The 22,117-nt window shown below is 43.5% G+C and overlaps 1 protein-coding gene across 1 annotated transcript in view; it reads left to right on the forward strand.

Annotated features, from left to right (window-relative positions):
* The window catches only part of SLC6A2 (solute carrier family 6 member 2), a 149,682-nt gene that overhangs the window by 108,930 nt on the left and 18,635 nt on the right, over positions 1–22,117 (forward strand). Inside the window, exons 10-12 of the mRNA XM_083165586.1 lie at positions 3,529–3,657; positions 12,358–12,457; positions 20,540–20,640. Coding sequence (XP_083021712.1) covers positions 3,529–3,657; positions 12,358–12,457; positions 20,540–20,640 — 330 coding nt within the window. The remainder of the gene's footprint in view (positions 1–3,528; positions 3,658–12,357; positions 12,458–20,539; positions 20,641–22,117) is intronic.

Genomic DNA, 22,117 nt, shown 5'->3' on the forward strand with positions numbered 1-22,117 from the left:
TAGCTGGACATGCACTGGAGCTGCACTGCACTGCACATGCCCAGCGATTATGCTGCAGCTTGGTTGCATTATGGTTGTTTGGGGACAGGAGGGCGATGAGGTTGTTTAACAAAACTGGGGTATGTCAGCCCCTGGCTGTGTGTATGCCGAGGCTTCTTTCTCAGATTTACTGACCTCTGCAGCAGAGTTCTGGTGTCCAATCTGAGTTAGGGATGGACATCGATGGTCGATGTTTCGGAAACATCGATGTTTTTATTTCGATGTTAGTGTTTTTGCCATTTAATGGTGACCTTCCGATGTTTGTCACCATCGAATGCTAATCATTCGATGGTGTACCGATGGTGGCTTATTTTTTGTAATTCCCAAAAGCTATGCCTCCCCTGGCTGCTGTGTCTGTGTCAGGGAAACTTCCTAGGTTCGTTGGAGGCTGTCTGACTTTCTCTCTGCTTCCCTCCCTCTCCCTCTCTATGGTTGCTGTAGCTGCTAGGCAACAGGGCCCACTGCTAGTTCTGATTGGCTCTCCCTGACTCAGAGAGCCAATCAGAGCACAAACCTGACCCTGCAGCAGCAGCACCAGTCACTCAAACAGCAGCAAATTTCACAGACACACTGAGCTCTGGAGGATTCAGAGAGGAGGAGAAGTCACTGAATGTTATACCAGCTCAGGCAAGCTACAATAATAATAGGTACACAATACAACTAGCTACAGATATTTGTGAATGTCAGTCACATACAACACTCATTAATATACTCCATTAGTATTACCAGGCAGCAACCACTATATGATCATCATTGAAGTGTTGGTCAGAGATTGTCTGTTTCTGTGAATATAGTGAGATAGTGAGGAACAATATACACAGTCCTGGGGTACCAGTGGAATGAACCAAGATAAAGGTGCCCATACACTGCTGTGACGTCTCGCAGCAGTGTACGGACACAGGACAGCCTGCAGGCTGCAGGGACCTTCCCGGCGGCAGGAACGCATGCGACCCGTTGTGATAGATTGCATGCATCCCTGCTTCCCACCCGCCTCACCGCCAGGAGGAACGGGTGGCTGCCTGTCGGTCTGAGCACCTGGTCGGGTCCGATGCGCACGGGACCCAACAGCATGTCAGGGAGAGGCGATTTGGTCCGATTTAAGGGGTCGATTGGTCGCAATTGGCCACAATCGGACCAAATCGCCTCAGTGTAGGGGCACCTTAACTGTTTTTATATATAGTGAACTATTTTTTATATTACGTGACCTTGTCGCTAGCGATTGGTCGCTCAGTGACCGAATTGCTGGTTATCAGTATTTTACTGGGGACCAGTGATTCTAGCAAGTTCCTGCGACCGTCGCTGGGCTGCGGTGGGAGCGCACACACGGCGAAGGTCGCTAGGTATCACCGGCAATATGGTCACTGAGCAACCATATAGCTGACGATGGAAGCTAGAATCGCCTAGTGTGTAGCATTATAGTGGTGCCCCCACAGATCCTGGCACCCTAGGCAGCTGCCTAATGGTAGAGCCAGCCCTGCTCATTGCGATATTTATCTCACCATATAAATGATGTGATGACCACTATACCGTCATCTCCCTTATTTGTGTGTGTGTAGTTACACTTGCCTTAATAAATAGACATTTTCCTATCTGGAAAAATAGTGAAACCTAAAACGAGTTAGTTTACAATTTATCTAATTTTATTACATTTTGATTACTTGCTGTTAAAGTGTTAATAATGTGTACAAAATTATTATACTACTTCATCATTGGGCATTGTGTGAATATTATACAGTATATGTATATTATACACACAATGTCCAATGATAAAGTAATATGTTGCTCAGAGCCTGGGCCCTGCCACCAAACTCAATTACTACCTTACACATGGCAATACTGGCTTTTGCGCATGCACTAGTCATATAACTAGTTTTCACCATCGAATACTTTTGATTCGATGGTTAGTTACCATCGCATCGAAAGTTTCAATGGTGGAAGCACTGCCATCATTTGATGGTTGGCTTCCGATGTCCATCCCTAATCTGAGTAACCTTCATTTATTAACATCATAAGCAATTTTATTTGGGGCTGCTCTTATTCTGAGACTTTGTTCTCCTGTAAATTATCTTTGCCTTTATTAACTTTTTAGTTAGGCTCTTTACTTTTGTTTTATTCATTAACATTGACTTATATAGTAACAGCATATTCTGCTATGCTTTAAATTGTATTCAATCCTTCTCAAAAACTCTCAATATAGTCTGTTCCACAGCGGCGTAGCTACGTTTTGGGCGCCCCCGCCCGCCGCCCATGCAAACCCCCCCAATCCCCCGCAGCCTTACCTTTCGCGCTGGTCCCGGCGGCTCCGTTCTTCGGCTGAGGACCACCACAAAATGGCCGCCCCCATACAGCAGACAGTTTCTGTCTGCTGTATGGGGGCGGCCATTTTGTGGTTGTCCTCAGCAGAAGAACGGAGCCGCCGGGTCCAGCGAAATAGGTAAGCCTGCGGGGGATTGGGGGGAGGTGTAACTATAGCACCGCAGCCCCCGGCGCCCCCATATGCACGGCGCCCCCCCACGGTGGCGGGGGCTGCGGTGCTATAGTTACGCCACTGCTGTTCCATCCTGTAATTAGAGGGACTCTCCTCCACCTAGGAATTCTCTTTTACCTGTGGCCATAGACTTGATCACAATGAATCCATCGTAGACTTATGGGTCATACACCCGGGGAGATTTGTGCTCAATTGCTAAGCAATTTGGCTACAGATGGAAACACCCTCAGCATTGCCGAGTACTCACCAGATCCCGTAGCGGAGGGTGGTGATGTGCGGGTCACGCATGGGGATGCATGAGCAGCTCACGCGTCCCCATCAGCAAGGTGGCGGGGAGCGGTGACAGGGTGCTTCCCTGGCCATCTCAGGGACACATGCAGGGCTTCCGACAGAATTGGGTTCCGCAAGTGTCTCGTGCATGTACGCCCCAATCTGTCGGACCCCAGCGGCTGGTGGGGGGGCGGGGTCTGTAAATCTTTTAGAAATTAAGCAAAAATCTGTGTGCGTGCCCCATAGCAATAACGATGCGTGGCCCCACGCATAGCTATTGCTGATCTAGATCATTCAAGCATGCAGTATATATCCAGTCAGATCACTTAACGAGAAACTGCAAGTCACCCATGTTTTAAGAAGCGATCTGAGCAATCTGTGCGATCTACGTCACCAGCACTCCTGTAATACCCACCCATATTTAAATATAGTTTTTGTTTAACACAAATCCGCCATACTGTATTTTAGCAATAGAAATGTTGGGAGGAATAAAATGAATCAGATCTTATTTTGTGGTCATTTTAATTGTTGCAAAAATATGACCTAAGCTCATTAATGTTTAGTAGAAAATGTGTTTGAAAAAATATATAAAATCAGAGTCATATTTAAAGCGGTCACAAGCGTGTTCTATTTGTAGGACCTGCGGGGTCTTTCTCAATACTATCATTGCTACCTGAAACATTTTCTAAGATGGATATACAAATGCAGTCATTTCCTGTCTTGTATTGCAGATGGGTGGTATGGAGGCAGTGATCACGGGCCTTGCAGATGATTTCAGTATTCTGAAGAGACATCGGAAACTCTTTACCTTATTGGTTGCTGTCATTACATTCTTGATGGCTTTGCTCTGCATCACTAACGTGAGTAATAACACCCTATCTACAGTATAATTCACATTGAATTAGTTAAAGATGTCAATGAAATACCTGTTCCATTTTGGGTCATTGCAAAAGAAAACAAAATGAACATAGAAGCATGTGTTATGTTTGTGTATTTATAATGGTGTCTCCAATGTACGGAACTGAATTGTCTATCTGTCTTGTATCTGGGAATACCTCATTTTAAAGAATTATATTTTGGGACACTATGGTGGGCATTCAATGTTGATTCCGACTGTCAGAACGATTCAACCAGTTGGAATTCTGTCCGTTTCTGACATCAGTTGGACTGTCAGTATTCAACTATCTGATTGATGGAAATGTTTGACAGTTGAGACAGTTACGGATTGTTGAAAGCAGTTGCAAATGATCAAAAACGGCTGCAGATTCGACAATCCAGCGTCCATTTTCAACAATGCAGATTCTACTTCGCTCGGCCTGCAGCACAGATGATGGACAACATATCTACAGATTGGCCCATCTGGATGTGTGTAAGGACGGTTGGCACACTTGCTTCAGGGATAGCCGATGACTGACATCTGAACTCGTTGGGCGCATTTTAATGCCTTCCAAGTTGAGACATGAGGCACAGCTCATCAGGCAGATGATTGGTAAGTGCTTTGGCTAGGTGTGTACACAGCCAGAGTTAGACTGTCCCACAGACTTATGGGGGAAACCCCCTCCTCTAGGGATCGGCTTCCAGACTGTTCAATTGAATTTAGCATTGTACGTTACATTACACTGCACAGTAATACGGTGTATTGTCAACAGTATATTGCGGTTATTAATCTGGTACATTATCATGAATGCACTATTTATCAAGCGCCCCGGACTATGCATGCTCTAGTGGTTAGTTAAGCCTCAGGTTCAGCTGGCCACAGCCACTCTGGGGGTACACCAAAGCATGAGCTCCTACCACTGAATTTGCCGGATGTGCCCTTCATGCTCCAGGCCGACCCTGTACCCAGCTTGTGTTTCTGTACATAAAATGTGCTTCTGTACAACTCTGAAGAAGGCCGTGTTTTATAGTTTCACTGTAAAGAATTTGTTTTCACTAACAGAACGGTTATTATAGGACAGTTGATGTTTACAGTATTTTGGATGTTTTTTTTTTTTTTTTTACAGACTTGTTACACAACAGAGGATTGTACTAGATCCCAGAGAGGAATCATGTTTAACTTAAACTGTAATTTTCCTTTTCGGAAAAAGAAGTAATAACAGCGTCTGTATGTCTTGTAGAAGACCAACGCCATGTTTGGTGAAAGCAATTACTGAAGAATCAACAGCCAAGTAATTTTGAATGAATAAGTAAAGATCACGGAATGCACCTTGTGTGCATGAAGTGACACAAGTTTTGTGGCCTATGCTAAAGTACATCTTACACTACAGGACAACAAGGGGTTGTGCGATTTTTCCTAGGGGAGGGGCGGAGATTTGTTAGGGTTTGTATTTATTAGTAGTTAGTGTTAGGGGCTTGGATATAGTCAGGGATTATGGAAGTTTCTAGAAGATTGGGTGAAATGTAATAGGATGAGAGATTCAGAAAGTGAGAGATTTGGTAAGAAATCTCCAGTTTTTTTAAAGTGGCAATCATTGACACAGCAAAATCACACTGGTTTTGCTGTGTAAATGATTGCCACTTTAAAAAAACTGGAGATTTCTTACCAAATCTCTCACTTTCTGAATCTCTCATCCTATTACATTTCACCCTCTGTCTCTTTGATTCAATTGTTGCCCACCCTCCCACCCTAAGTGGATGGGTTAGTTTGGTATTGTTTAGTTGTGTCAACTTTTTCTGAGGTGGCCGGTTGCAGAGCGGTGGCTGGGATTTGAATCATTTTTGAATTTTCTCTTGCGGTGCGCAGCTCCTTTGGAAAAAGTGGCTGAGGCGTAGTAAGTTTTTCGAATAAGGATATCACCGATCCAGGTGGGTCCTAAAGCCACTTTAGTTGAGTTACTTCAAGGGGGTGTTATTTTGGGGTAGATGGCCCTTTTTTATGATGGTTTTTGTAAGGAAGGTGTGATGTGCACTTTCTTTACACAGTGATGAATGGTCAAGGACAAGGCAGATGGTCAGTCCTTGATCGTCAGGGCAGAAGGCCCAATTTTTTGTTATGCTGATTTGTTTAACGATTTTTGTAAATTGATATATTTTAATTTTATAAAGTTACGTTCTGATCTCGCCTAGTTAAGACTAATTTTTAGTCAGTTTCAAATAGGCTGCCCCTCTTTTCGTAAAATAAAAAGCCGACCCAATTCATCCCATATTAAGTTGTTGCTGTCGGCGGCAGGGGGCGTGCTGTAGGTGGTGGGGGGGGGGGGGGGGGGGGGGCGGCGGCAATAGCAGCAATCTCCCTCTCTCCATCATTAGTATAGAAATCTCCCTTATGTCACCTAACTCACATTACACTGTTACATTTTTGGAGAACAAAGGAATGAGAGATAGATACAGTTACATTGAATCATCAGCTCCAGTTCCAAGCACTTTAGCAAGTATAGTTACATAGTTACATAGTAGGTAAGGCTGAAAAAAGACTTGCGTCCATCTAGTTCAACCTGGTATAGATATCTATTGCTGATTTGGTAGGTTCTGATATTTTACAGACAGATTATATTTCTTATTTGTACCCATGGATATTTTTATCCAGTAAATGTTTGTCCAACTTTGCTTTGAACGCATTTAATGAGCCAGCCGTTACCACCTCTCTGGGGAAAGAGTTCCAGAGTTTGACTGTTCTGACCGTAAAGAAATTCTTTCTACTAGCTGAATGAAATATTTTTTTCTTCTAATCTATACTCATGCCCTCGTGTCCTAGATTCCTTTCTAGTAGAAAAGAGGGTGTATGATATATGTCCTTTTATTGGCCCTTGATATACTTGTACATGTTGAGCATGTCCCCCCTTAAACGTCTCTTTTCCAATGAAAATAGTCCCAAATTGCTTAATCTCTCCCCGTAGCTTAAATTCTCCATTCCCCTAATAAGCTTTGTTGCTCGCCTTTGGACTTTTTCTAATTCTATGATGTCCTTTTTATAGTGTGGGGCCCAGAACTGCACTCCGTACTCGAGGTGAGGTCTCACCAATGCTTTATACAGTGGCATAATTACCCTTGAGTCCCTAGTTTCCATTCCCCTCTTAATACATGCCAGAATTTTGTTGGCCTTTTTTTGTAGCTACATTACAATGCGCACTACATCCCAGTTTGCTGTCTATTTGGACTCCTAGATCCTTTTCAAGTATGGAATTACCCAGTTCCTCCCCGCTAAGGTTGTAACTTGCACAATGGTTGTGTCTCCCAAGGTGCATAACCTTACATTTATCTATATTGAACCTCATCTTCCATTTTTTTGCCCACTCATCTGGAATTGCAAGATCATTTTGAAGCATGGTGACATCTTCTGATGATATGATGACTTTGCTAAGTTTTGTATCGTCCGCAAAGATGGATACATTGCTGAGTAACCCTATGCCAATATCATTAATAAAAATGTTAAACAAAATGGGCCCCAAAACCGAACCCTGGGGCACTCCACTTAGTACCGGTATCGTATCTGATACGGCACCATTCACAACCACTCTTTGTTCTCTATTACATAGCCAATTCCCTACCCATCTGCAGATATTTTCACCCAATCCTAGGTTCTCCATTTTATTAATCAACCTCTTGTGTGGTACAGTATCAAATGCTTTAGCGAAATCTAGGAAAATCACATCTACAGCATTTCCATTATCAAGGTTTTTGCTAACCTCTTCATAGAACCCTAGTAGGTTAGTTTGGCATGAACGATTTTTCACGAACCCATGTTGGTTAGTACTGAGTAGACGGTGATGGTCTAAATATTCCTGGATACCATCCCTTAAAAATCCTTCAAATAGTTTACCCACAATTGATGTTAAACTAATGGGTCTGTATTTAGCGGGATCTTCCTTTTTTCCTTTTTTGAATATTGGCACTACCTCTGCTATTCTCCAATCTTTTGGTACTATACCTAGTATAGTAACTCTTACTAACTGCTTTGGGGCTCATCTACATTTGTATAGAAATAATTTTAAAAGATTCCTCTCGGACGTAGCAGTACACACCCACGCTTCTAGGTGCCATGTTCACAATCTCTTTTCACAATCTCTCCATAAATGGAACTAGACACGCCCTTTGGGTGGAACATGACACGCCCCCTAAAAGTGGCGCTTTGCAGAATTCTACTACCAACTAAAATCTCCCTGAAACTAGTTTTCAAAAGTAGTCAAGTATGCCCTGGTTCTCTATGTATCGGACAGTAATATCCAGTACTCCCTTTTATCCTCTGTGGAATTAGTATACAGAGTGTCAGATTCTACTGTTATTTCAGCAACCTTAGTCATGTTACATATTTCATATTTATAGGCCTGGGACTATGCATAACAGGGATGGCCATGATGCTGGCTATGTTTTATAGCCTTCTTACATGAATTGCAGATTATGTGACCATAATGAAGTGCCATTCTGGCTGCAGTAACATCATAGCATTCTACAGTGCTCTGTCTGAGAGATCTAAAGGCCAGGATATGATTCTAATGTTTGCAGCATGATACAGTGGAGAGAGGATTTACAGTGACAGCTCTGTAAAGAAGAAAAGTGCGGGCAGGAGGTGGGGACACAGACCCGGAGGCCTGCTCTAGGAGCTGCAGGAAATTTTACATTATCATTTAACAGCTGTTATTTGTCTAGTGTTGAGTTAAAGAATATGGTAAGGACGTGTGGTTCACAATAGTTATTTATTTACAGATTTACTTTTTTAGTGCCTTTTGATAATAAAGGAATCTTACGTTAAAAAAGGGTTTTCTGAAACTTAACTCTTACAGAAAAAAAAATAATGTTTTATAACTATTTATTGTGCTGTCTTTACAAGTTCACATTGGCTTCCAATCACATTCCTTTATCTCCTAGGATTTAACCAATAAACAATTCCATATACAGAAATGTCCTGTCCTGCTACAACTTACTGAAGTGGGACCATGATGCATCTGCATAGTGGACTGCCACCTGCATCTCAGGCAACTCCTTTTGAAGGCAATTGGAGAGCGCGTGTGGAAGCCGCCTCCTATTGCAGTTAATGGCATAACGCAGGTGCCGGCTATTTCGCACATTGAATGCATGCATCACAACAACAACATAAGCAGCCACATCTGTATAATAATGGCAGTGAGTGGCATATTTGTCTAAAGTTGAGTGCTTGTCCAAAAAAAGCTTACCAACAATTTTTGCTATTGCATCTCCAGACTCAGGGCGGAATGCTCTAAACCGAAAATGTGGTAAAAACTCCGTTATCTGGGTTTTTACCGCATTTTCAGATGCATTAAAGCGCCTCCGTTCGGGCATTGGCAGCTCTTGTTGGCGATAGTCTAAAGAAGCTTATGAGCTTCTCTGCTTAGCACTGCTAGAGGTATCCAGCATGGAAAACTCCCAGCATGCCCTGCGGCCGGCACCATCACTCTGCACATGCACAGATGGACTCCCTAGTCTAAGACCCAGAAGTCCAGGGATGGTGCCACAATTTAAGAGCTGTGCGTGGTATTAATAATCGCATTTGTGCATATGCGGTAGCCGGTGAAGAGGGGCGGAGACTGGTGGCGGATGTTAGAACATCCCACCCTAATGCTGCTTTCCCACTGCAGACCAGTTTAAAGTACTGGTAATCTTAAATGGTATTTAAAACAGTATTAGCATTCCCACTGCAGCAGATTACCGTTTTAAAGACCATTTAAGTACCATTCCCATTGCAGTGAACCGTGTAAAATGTAGAGTGCCTAACCCCCCCAGTGTAAAGAGTGCCTAATCCCTCCCCCCCAAGTGTAAAGAGTGCCTAAACCCCGCGTACCTGCCCTGTGCCCCCACCTCCCCTCCCCTTGTACTTACCTGCACGGGATGCATGGCAGTGGGGAGGCAGCGGGGGTCCATGCAGGGTCCATGCGGGATACAGGCAGTCCCAGTGCCTGATGAGAACTAGTAGTTCTCACTTTGCGCATATGTAATGAGTGCACGTGCATAATAATGAGCCGCTCATTACATATGCGCATATGTAATTAGCAGCTCTTTATTATGCACGTGCACTCATTACACATGCACAAAGTGAGAACTACTAGTTCTCATCAGGCACTGGGACTGCCTGGAGGCTAAATAACGTTTAAGAGGCATTCCCACTGCCTCTTAAACTTTATATTAACGTGTAGGACTCTGCTTTAAAAACGGGTTGAAATACCATTTAACTTTAAACTGTATTTCAACTCTGGCACTTTCCCACTGCAGCCTTAAAACGGTAAATTGCTCTAAAAATCTGCAATTTACCATTTTTTAGCTGCAGTGGGAAAGGGGCATTAATCACATGTTTATATTTGTTTACTCCAATGATGATGTTATGATTAGCAACTGTTCTATATCGATAAAACAGGGAACTAGAGTGATAATGTAACAGGAGCAGTAGCAGGATGATCAGAAATAACAAATTAGTAAAACTAAACAGAATATAGGACTCAGGACTGACACAAGTAACTGACAGTAACCAGGAGCATAGAGGTGAGAATGCAGATCACATGACCGGGGTATATATGTATAAATGGAATATGGGAATAACAAAAACCAAGCTGTGACCACTGTAAGGAAAAGGTCACAGCACCCTACTCTAACAGCTAACTCTATTGTTTCCCCTAGTAACCACTGGATACCTGTGGTGCTAAGTTTTCACCTTTAACAGCCACATTTGAAGGGTCGAATTAGTTTTGCCCCAATTCCGGTGCCACCAGGTCTTACAGTGAAACAAGGCACCTGTTGAATCTAAGGGAAGACAAGAGTAAAACTAAATAAAACTAGAAGGAAAAAAAGGAAAAGTGAACAATAATAATGCACACAAAAACCAATAGCGATCTCGTCGTGGATTAAAACCATAGGCAACCCCACTGCTAGTAAGCTAGTACCACAAGTAGCCTTGTCGCATACAAAAGAACATTAGCGACCTCGTCATGGATGAGAACCCCTAATAACAAGCAAACATGAAATAAACAAGCCAGACACAAATTATACATGGAACAAAAATATACAAACAGAAGTCCTAGTCTCAATGTGCAGAAGGCCCGCAGGACTCACGACACCTGGAGTAAGTGACTCATGGACGGGAGGTACAGACGACCAGGACTACTAGGAGATGCAGCTTGCTGTAGTGGATACCAACTGCAGATGTAGAAACTCCAGGCTGGGAACTCAGACAGTGAATGCAGGCTGAGGTATGCTGGGAACAGAAGGCTGGGCCGCAGACACAGAGCTCAGACTGGAAAAATGCACCAAGGATCTGCACCTTGTGCATCTAATGCTGAATACTCACTAAGATCTCAACAGGAAGTATCACCGGCGGGGAGCAGCTGATTAGAATCCCTAATGAAGGGTAACCAGCTAATGAGATATCCAGTGCTGGTGGACTGCTGCACAGAGAACCCAGTCCAGGTTGCTGAGCCACAGCTTCAGAACAAAACCAGCAGCAGCACACCTGGCAGTTGATGGGTTACTGCTGGATAAAGCCTGTGATGCAGTAGGGCTTAACTTTGTGGTCTATTTATATATAATATTTTCTAATGGACACCTCTATCACTGATTGGGGCATTAGTTTAGCGTTGCTATAAAAAAACATAAATTTACCAATGTGCTCCTAAGTGAGACAAATGTAGCACAATTAATAATAATAATAATAATAATAATAATAATAATAATAATACATGTTTTACTTTTTGCACTACCTTTTGCGATTCAGTGTTTGTTGGATGCATGATGAAACATTGAGTGTAATAGATTATTTGTGACCGAGCACTGCAATACACTGCAATACACTGCAATACACTGCAATACACTGCAAACTGTATTGTGCGTCTTCACATGTGGATACAGTATATTTTCTTTTCAGTGATTCTAGCCACATGATTGTAATAAATGGAATCATTTTAACAGTAAAACATTACTGGATAAACATTTAATATTGTTGCTCTTTTAATTCCAACACTAGAACTGTCGCCTGTATACCCATATTGTGTCTTGACAAACCTCATTAATTGTTTAAGGGTGGATGCCGGCGATGGAGATGGCAGCGGCCAAAGTCCTGCACCGGAACTATGACCAGTGGCCACAACACTGGGTTTGGGTAAAAACCAGAACCGGACAGGACCCCGGAACCGTACAGACACAATTCAGCAATTTCTGTCACTCCGGAGCTTGTAGTGTCTGGTCCAGGGGTGTCCTGTCTGGGAGGGGGGGGGGGGGGGGGGCTGGCTGTGACACCTGTCACCAGGGAGAGGAGGAGGGGGAGAATAAAGACTGATTGCATGGTTCAGGCATGTAGCAAAAAAGGTCTGGACTACATGGGGGCTGTAATCTCCCCTTCCCCATGTCCCTGGTGAAAGCTATCACATGGACATGGGGACAAGACACCACCCATTCCGGGATCTTGTCCGGGTCCGGTTTTTACTTAGTCCCCATAACACTGAAGCTGTAATAGTGGGGATCAGTGGGGGTGCTGGCGTCATCGTGTCCTAGTGCTTTTCGGGGATGGGGACTAGTTTAAGAATCACTGTCTAAACCAGATACACAGAGTATAAATTCCAGATTTTATCCAGAATTCTTTGCACAATTAATAACTTCAGTATCCTTCATATTCAATACAGGGTGGGATCTATGTCCTCACTCTCCTGGACACGTTTGCTGCAGGAACATCCATCTTGTTTGCTGTTTTAATTGAGGCCATAGGAGTATCGTGGTTTTATGGTAAGTATGAAACTCAAGTACAGTGTGACAGCAGAAAACACTTCATGTCATATTACAGTATGTCTCAGTGTGTCTGTATACTTACACAATGAGCCTGATTCAGATATGGCATATGCCGCAAATGACTGAAGTATAATACTTTGCGCATGCACCAGGAGCACTATGACATCAGGCTGAGGAGAAAGAGATTTGTAGAAATCTGCACACAAGTAAATAAACCCAATGTGGTATGGGTGTATTCCGCTATATTTCATTGTGTTAGCGGGGGTGCTATCCTATCAACTAGGTTTATGTAGTCGAAAAAGAGAAAGAAAAGTAGTTGTAGCCGATGCACACCAAAGACTTTGTTCTATCATGGGAGCCTTCTCCAATTTAATATTCAAAATTGGGGAATCCTATTAATCTTTAATAATACATGGATTCAGGAAATACCCACTGTAATTGCGAAATCAAACAACAGACATACAACATATAAATACATGAAATGTGCAAGAGGATTTGAAAAGTAAGTGTTAAATAGACTTAAAATGTAGGTAGATGGGGCTGACAAGTAAGGTGCTTGTTCTAGACTTGGGATGAGTACATCCCAATTTTGGAGGATTGTGTTTCGTCTGAGGCAGTGTTCCCTCTAAGCTGTGCGCACGTGCGCACGCACACAACTCGACGAGCATGCGCACAGACATTACAACAGAGCGCACAAAGCAGCAGTGGTCCCTTTTTACAGTTGTGGACTCAATTAATGTGTGTTTCACCCATTAACTACATTGTGTGCTGTGTTTTGAAAGTTTAAATGTTTAATATCAATTTGAAGTAAAGTTAACACAAATGCTGAACGTCATTTTCCAGTTATATATAAGTGACGCACAAAAATTTAAATTTCCTTCAAAAGTTGCACAGCCAAAATCTTTAGCCGCACACAGCCTTCGTAAAATTAGAGGGAACATTGGTCTGAGGTATATATGTATAATTCGCCTATATTGGTTTGATTTGATACCTATCAGATAGAAGGATGCAATCCTTGCAAGACCCTTATTAAGCACTTATTGATGGGTACACTTGTGGTTTGAATATATATAATATATATAGAATTCAATTAATGTTTTTCAGGGGGAGTCACACGTAATAATGTCTCTAGATATATATATATATATGCAAAATGATTGTTACTGCTGTTGAGATATCTTAGGAGTGTCCCTGGTCGTAATTGGACATTTATGTCATACTCTAAATATATTCCACTATAATATATGAGGGGAATATGTGTATAACACAGTTTTATTGGACACAAATTGCCTGAGTAGGCTTATTATGCATGCAACAGTTTATTTTCCCATATGGTTGTAACAGAGGCATCAATTGAATTGAGCAACTGTGTTTAGTGTCCAGTATATAATTGGCAAGTTGCCCAGACAAAACACTAGTAATATTGTTGCTAAGGAAAGTTGCGTAGCTGTGCTTTACTGAACTCTAATTGTTTCCTGCTGTTATGCTGACACCTAGTGGTGGTGAGGAAACCAAATTGAACAGCTAGTCCTTCACATACATACAGTACCCATACTAGGATTTTAAGTGTGGGTGCATGCACAAGTCTAATAAACAGTCACAGTTATAAATACATTTTCTGCACCTATTTACAGCCCGCTATCTAACGCTACAGACATTGGGACACGTGTTTCGAAAATAAAGCTTCTTCAAGCCAACCAATTCCCAAGGTGTAGTCCAATGGTATTACAGATTAGCCACTGGGGTCCAATGGATTTTGGAGTACCCCCCCCCCCCCCCCCCGTACTCAAAAATCTACCGAGTGATTGGGAAACCTCAAGTGACTCCTTGGTCTCCATTGGACCCCAGTGGCTAATCTGGAATACAATTGGTCTACACCTTGGGAACGGAACTGAACTGTCCAAAATTGTTTACATTTTTTACTTATTCAGGTCCCAGTGTTTTAACAATTATTGATTCATCTAGCAGTGTACAGTTTTTAAACTTATTTTATTTGAATGTCACTATATCATGTTATTAATTTATTATTAAATTAATTTTTTACCACCTAATATTATTTGGCACCCTAGTACTTACCATTTGGGAACTTAAGGCGTTATTCTAGTTCACTCTTTCTGACAAAATCCTTCTTAGATGGACAAAACCATGTGCACTGCAGGGGGGCAGATGTAACATGTGCAGAGAGAATTAGATTTGGGTGAGGTATTTTGTTTCTGTGCAGGGTAAATACTGGCTGCATTATTTTTACACTGCAATATAGATCTCACATTGAAGTAAAACCCCACCCAAATCTAATTCTCTATGCACAAGTTAAGTAAAAAACAGCCCTGCGTAACATCTGCTACCTGTTTGTTAAACACATCCGAAAAGGAAGAGTAGGGAGAAGGAATCTGGTCACTTGGACTAGGATTGATGATCCTGAGAGGAATCACCTTAGACAGACAGCGTTGAGTGCAAGGCAATCCCCAAGCTGTTGATTGCATGGTTGACTAATCGATCCAAGGGTTGTGTCTCTGCGACCAAGGGAACCCCAACAAAGGGAAAGAAGTTCGAGGAATTATGAGTAATTCAATGTCCTCTTTGTGTAATACCCCAATACCTAGAGAAAAGGGAATCATGCTTGATGAAATTAACCCATTAGGTATATAACTACCATCAACAGCTGACAAACGAACAGGAGTTTCAAGAGCTTTAATGGGTAAAGAAAACTTATCAACAAAACTGGTGGAAATGAAGCTCCCTGCTGCCCCGGAGTCTAGAAGAGCGGGCATCTTCAGGGTCTGACCTGCGAAATAAAGTTGCACTTGAATAACGAAATCAGATAATATGGGACAGGAGGAGAGTTGTCCTAGCCTTACCTCTCCATCATTGACTAGGACCGACCGTTTCCCGGACGACGAGAGCATTGATCTGCTTGGCGTCCAGCCTCTCCAGAATACATGCACAACCTCTCCTGGCATCGGCGTAGCCATTCCTGGGGAGTAAGCTGAGACCGATTGATTTGCATGGGCTCTTCCTGGCAAAGAGCGGATGGGGCTTGAGGTAGAGAAGGTATAAGAATAGGGGAATGCTCTCTTCTGGATTTCTCTGCTTGTCTCTCCCTAAGTCTCAAATCAGTCCTGTTACATAAGGAAATTAAATCCTCCAGCTTCGTGGGCAGGTTCTGTGTCACCAGATCGTCCTTTAATTTATAGGAGAAACCACTCCAAAATGCAGAGAGTAGTGCCTCCTCATTCCAGGAAACCTCAGAGGGCAAGGTTTGAAACTGGACTACATATTAAGCCACTGAGTTATTCCCTTGCCTCAAACGAGGAGGAGCGACCCGGCTCATCAAATATTCGTTGAAATTGCACAATAAAGTCCTCATATCTCAACAGTAGAGGATCGTTTCTCTCCCACAGAGGAGACACCAAGTCCAACACAGGCCCTGCCAAGAGGGACACAATATAGGCCATGCAGGATTTGTCAGAAGCAAAACTATGAGCCAGAAGGGAGAAATGCACAGTGCATTGATTAAGAAAGCCCAACACAGCTTCGGCTTTCCATCAAACTTCCTGGGCAATGATAAGTGAAGTTGCCCCGGAGAGGAGGCCGGAAGGGTTACCACCATTACTGGTTCAGGAGTAGGTGGAACTGGAACTTCAGGAGGTGTAGCCACCTGGATAGCTTCTTGTCGTTGAGCGATAACTTGAAGTCCCTGGGCCAACTGTCCTCTCCAGGCTCTCTAGATGAGACACAATTTTCTGAAGAAACTCCGTACTGAAATCGGCACCTATAGTGGAGTTCATGTGGCTGCTGCTTACTGTCACACCAGGTTGTTGTGGCTCCACCGTAGGTGACTGTCCCGGTATGGATCGGCTAGGAGGAAAGAGGGTAGCTGGCCGTATGTACTGCCTTTGCATACATAGATAACTTTGGGAGATTGGCACCAGTGGTTAGGAAACGGGTTCCTCTGGGGAATGCCGGCCGCACAGGGTTCCAGTTAGGCAGGCCACGGGCTGGGAGACTGACAGCAACTCAGGATGGCTGAATTGGCTTATAACAAATAACTGAAAGTAACAGCAACTCAGTATGGCCAACTTGGTATTATAACGATAAACTGAAAGTAACCGCGGTACTTATGTATTATCTGGACTCCCATGTTAAATGCACCCCATTTTTTCATACCCCTACTATCTAAATACGCATACAGTTGATTTTATATAGTGTGGCGAGCGCAGTGAGCCCCGCGAGGAGACACGGTCTCATAAGAAAAACGGGAGTCCAGATATTACATAAGTACCATAACCACAACACAGGATGGCCGACTTTGCATTTAACGAATACAGGGCGGTAGAGCAGGAACGGATACTGACGGAGCAGGTTCAGACTGCGAGATGATACAGGAGGATTACACCTGGGAGCAGGAGACTGTGAGTCTTGCTGTAATTCCAGAAAGAAACAGCAGCAAGAAGGGAAAGGATTGCAGGCCCTTTATTCCCCAGGGCTTGTCTGGATTTGTCCCTGACTTCTTAGGAGAGGTCACAAGTAGCACTGCCCCCAATTCTGGATATGCCACCTCAAAGATGGCGGCACCCATCCGGGGAGCTGGCAACCTGCGTCACCGGACCCACCGGAGGACAGCCGCCCGTGACAGGAGGGGATGGGCGGAGATTGACAGGGGGAGCCCGGCAATGAAGGAGAGCAGCGAGCACCCACCTCAGTGAGTAAGAGACACGGCGCTGTACCTGGCGGTGGCAGCCGCGGGACATGATAATATATTTGTATGTTTTTCATATGTTTGATGGTTTTATACAACATAAATGCATTTTGTGCTCACACATGGGTCCCGTTAAGATACCTCATTGAAATATAAAAATATTCTAAAATACGGAATAATCCATTATCCAATATGCTTCTGGTCCCAAGTATTTTGGACAAGGGACACTCAGCCAGTATTAGTATGACTGTGCTTTATAGCCACTGACAATAGCACTGCTTCTTTTCTAGTACAGCATCATGGTGAAAATAGAGAGAAAGCCCTCTAAAAGAGGTTGCCACAAAGAGACAGCAGAGCCTTAGGGGGGCATTCAATCCCCACCGCTATTTTCGATAGGGGGAAATAGCAGTGGGCACCTATTCAATGCTGTCTTTCCCGCCGGCCCGTTTTGCCAATAACGGCCGATTAATTGTCGCCATCATGGCTGAATCTCGAGAATCCACTGCTGTTTACGTGGACACTCCCCTTTTCGTCTGGCGATATGCTGTCGAGCAAAACTAAAATGGGCCAGGGTCACGGCTGTTGGAATGGAATTAAATGAAACACAATTTACATAATTTGTGGGATTTATGTACATCCCAGTCTTATTGAATAAAGGTAGTGGTATTTCTGCAAAAAATGCAAGCACATTGAAAAATATCGAGTTGATGATTGATTTGAGTAGTGAACAAAAAAGTTGAAGAAGCTTTAGGTGCTGCTACCAAAATGTGCTCTGTGGGTCTGATGCAGAATGGGATTTGTAGAGTTTTTAAAAATGTATTTCTGTAGTGAAGAAAGATGAGATATCTAAATGAATGGGGCCCTAGAATTCAGTAATATCTCGCATAATCCTGTTATAAAGTAATAAAATCCTAGGCAGTGCAAAAAGTGTGATGCACAAGTTGCCTAGAGTAAACCTCCCACCCCCCAAAAAATTTTTTTTATACAAAGTACACAAGAAAAATAAAAAAAAAAAACTGATAAAAATGATATTGTCTTTTACAGGAGGACTACAGGTCATAATGTCCTGTACAGGTCATAGTCCCCCTTTAAAAGTAATATTAAAATAAAGATAGAAAACCAAATCTTATAATACAGGGCGATTCAAAAGTCACAGTACACCCTTTTGTGCAGGAAATGGTAAAACTTGAATACTGCAGTAAAGTATGGGTGAGGTGTCCTGAACATGGGCGCCATCTTGAATCTAAAGCTGGCCATACACTACTGCGATCTCTTGCAGCAGTGCATGGCCAGCCGATCCCCCTGAGCCGCCCGGGATCTTCCCAGGTGGCAGGGTCGCATGCGGTCCATTCACAAGTGATGGATTGCATGCAACCCCTGTTCTCCGCCACTGGGAGGGAGGTACGAGGTCGGATCTGCATGCTGGTCCAATACACACGGGACCGCACATCGGACCTGAGGGGACATCACACTCACCCAAGTGGGCCAATTTCTTGGTCCGTTCCATCAGGTACAGGTGAAATTGGCCCATATCGGTGTATGTGGGCTTTAAGTCAGTTTTTGCACAGTTTTTTAAATAAAAGGTAGTACTGTGACTTCTGAATCTCTCTTTATTGTATTATACAGCATCTTGTCCTGTTATAGGCTCTTTTGCGTGGCTACCGACTCCCTCAGGGTTTCTGTACTAATCTTAGCCGGTACAAGGGGGCAGAGCCATCTTGGATTTTGAAACGTGGCTGCAGTGAGGCAGTCATGGCTTAGGTGGCAAGCATGCAAAAGAGATGCTGCTTCTAAACTCTGCCAAGGAAGGAGAGGGGTGGCTGTGTGCAGAACATGATGATCATCATCAGCAGCAAGGAATGATGAACCAGCTCTCCAGCAGGCCCAGGAGACATGGCTGCTGACAGGTGCACATGGCCAGCAAAAGAAGTCATAGGCCCCGGTACAACATCATTATCTTTTACATGGCAAGTGCAACTTTCAAATATACAAGGCCCGCCCAAGCTTATTTTTTTGTAAACAAAGATTTTTTGGTGCCCCTTAATGGGATAAAAGGTACCTTCTTCTACTGACTCTGGTTGCCAGGTCTCTCTATGCCAGCTCACTGTCCAGCTAATGTAGCTGTGCCTTGTACTATGCTATTGCAGTCCAGTCCTCATCCATTGTGCTAAGCTATTTTATTCCAGCCCAGATCCATTGTATTACAGCCCAGATCAATTGTACTAATCTATTTTTTTTCGGTCAATGGATGCAATGTACCATGTTATTATTAAGGGTCAAACCCATATTCACTGCACCAAGCCATTCTGGTTCAAGCCCAGTACCATTGTGCTAACCCTTTCTTGTCCATTCTGGATCCAGTATTCTAGTTGTTACAGTTACGGACTGGACTATACCTTTGTCTTGTACTTCAAAAGACCCAGTGTGCTCCAGCTATGCGCTCAGTAATCTACTGAAGTAGCGGATTCACTCAAGCTAAACTCTAGACCAAGTATGCCAATAAAGAAAAACAATATTTATTTACAGTTTCTTATATATCACAGCACATTCCGTTGCGCTTTACAAATGTTGTCAACACTGAAAAAAAAAACTGGGTAAAACAGACAGATATAGAGGTTGGAGGGCCCTGCTGCAAGCTTTCAATCTATAGGGAAATAGGAATAGCATAGCAGTCCCACCAAGTTGCAAGTCTAGAAGGGAAGCTATATAATACATGAGTGCCTCTGAGGGTTAGGTGGGCGAAACCTAAATATGATAGACTTGCCTGAAGAGGTGAGTTTTCAGGGAACACTTGAAAGTTTGGAGGCTAGCGGAGTGTCTTATTGTGCGTCAAAGGGCATTCCATAGGGTGGGAGCAGCCCGATGGAAGTCCTTAATAGTGAATGGGAGCTAGTGATCCGTTCCAATCCAGCAAATGGTTAATTGTCATACTAGGTCTCTGGGCTAATAACCCTAATTTCAAGATTTCTCTCCACTTCTACTCTGTTATTACTACAGCAATCTATTTTAGCTCTTTCTCTCTCTCTCTCTGATCTTCATGCCTGTCGGAATACAGTTTTTTCAGACTAGGGTCCTCATGCTGGTTGACTCGGTAAGCTGCGAATCTCACAGATCACCGAGTCCCAGTCCCAAATTGCCTAGGCTATTCGCAATCAGGGTTTACACCTGCACACAAATTCCAGAATCAGACCCTTGGTACCAGTCTGTATATACTGTAGATAGCAGCCGCACTGCTCCCTGATACCGAGTACTTTGGGTGGGTGGGGAGAAGTTACCCCCTTGCCCCCTGTTCCGGCACCCATGTACAAACAGTACGTTTCTTTTACAGCAAAGCATTATTTACCATATTTACCTTATACTATATTTGTGCCTCCTTACAGGCGTAGACAGATTTAGTGAGGACATCAACAAGATGCTTGGTTTCAGGCCTGGCCTATACTGGAGACTCTGTTGGAAATTTGTGAGCCCTGCCTTTCTTCTGGTAAGAATTACAATTTGACAAATCATGTGTTTAGATGTGTAGTTTACTGTATGTAGTAAAAATTGTGCATTAACATTCCAACAGAAGGTCTAATTCAGTGGTTCTCAAACTCAGTCGTCAAGACCCCACACAGTTCACGTTTTCCAGGTCACCCAACAGGTGCACTCATTACTGACTGCCACATTTTAAAAGATCCACAGGTGGAGCTAATTAATTCACTTGATTCTGTGAAGAGACCTGCAAAACATGCACTGTGTGTGGTCCTGAGGACTGACTTTGAGAAACTGTGGTCTAATTCAATTAATACCTTGATTCCAAATTGACAAAGCCACCCTAAGCGCAGGGAAACACGTCTTTTGAAGGACCCCACACACCTCTTCACAGCGCCAAAGTTGAGGGACAGATGCCTGATAACATCACCGGCACCTCCAACTACTATCGATACTTTTCAGTGAGTCCCCGCTGTAGGAGCAGCAGCCGTCACCCCAGCTGGCGTGAAGAGTGCGGCAACTGTGATCTTAACTGCTCTGCAGATTACGCTACAATTGTGCCTCCAGCCACCTGACAGATTGACAGCTGAATGGGTAATGGCCTCATTTGGCTCCCAGCACATTCAGTGGACCCGTTCATACAGTGTTGGTGGAGCAGTGCGGGCAAACCATGACAATTACAGCTAACAATCCAGGAGCCTTCTAAAGTACCTAGCTGCTTTAAAAGAACTGACAGCAAGGAGGGCTTTGTGGACACCGATACCCACACCTGCATGCTTCTGGTGCCCCGTGGTCACCAAACCCACTCCAAAGACATTCATCTTTACTTCATGTAAGTGAGCACCAGCTGATTGCTTAAAGTTATCATCTAGTGGCCCCCGGACTCCAGCCTATGGAGTAAAATGTATTTTCTTGTGGAACTGCATCTGATAAAATGAAAAATCCCATGTTATGATTTGCAAAGTTAGACAGAGCAGTTAGGTGTTTAGATTAGCAGTATCTTAGAGTACATTGTTCAATAGTTGAATAGCTATCGGGAAGAAGCTTTTTGCGGTTCTTGATGACTTGGACCTGAAGCATCTACCTGATGGGAGAATATCAAACAAGTTATGGCCAAGGTGGAGTTTGTCCGCCACGATCTTCCCAGCTCGCTTCTTGACCCTGTATTGTTCCCTTACAGGGGAAGGTCCATCCCAATAATATTCTCTGCTGTCCTCACCACTCTTTGCAAGCTTCGTTTGTCCGATTCATTGGCCCCTCCATACCAGATTTTAAAAGAGGAGCATAGAACGGACTCCACGATAGCAGTGTAAAAGAGCTGCAGCAGCTCCTTCGGAATGTTACATTTTTTCAGTTGCCTCAGGAAGAACAACCGCTGTTGGGCCTTTTTGACAATGGAAGTTATGTTGGGCTCCCATCTGAGGTTGCAAGAGATTTTTGTCCCAAGGAATTTGAAGGTCTCTACCCATGACACCACTCTGTTGGAA

The sequence above is a fragment of the Crinia signifera genome, chromosome 11 (genome assembly GCF_055691185.1).
Source record: "Crinia signifera chromosome 11, ASM5569118v1, whole genome shotgun sequence".
In the NCBI taxonomy this organism is placed as follows: domain Eukaryota; kingdom Metazoa; phylum Chordata; class Amphibia; order Anura; family Myobatrachidae; genus Crinia; species Crinia signifera.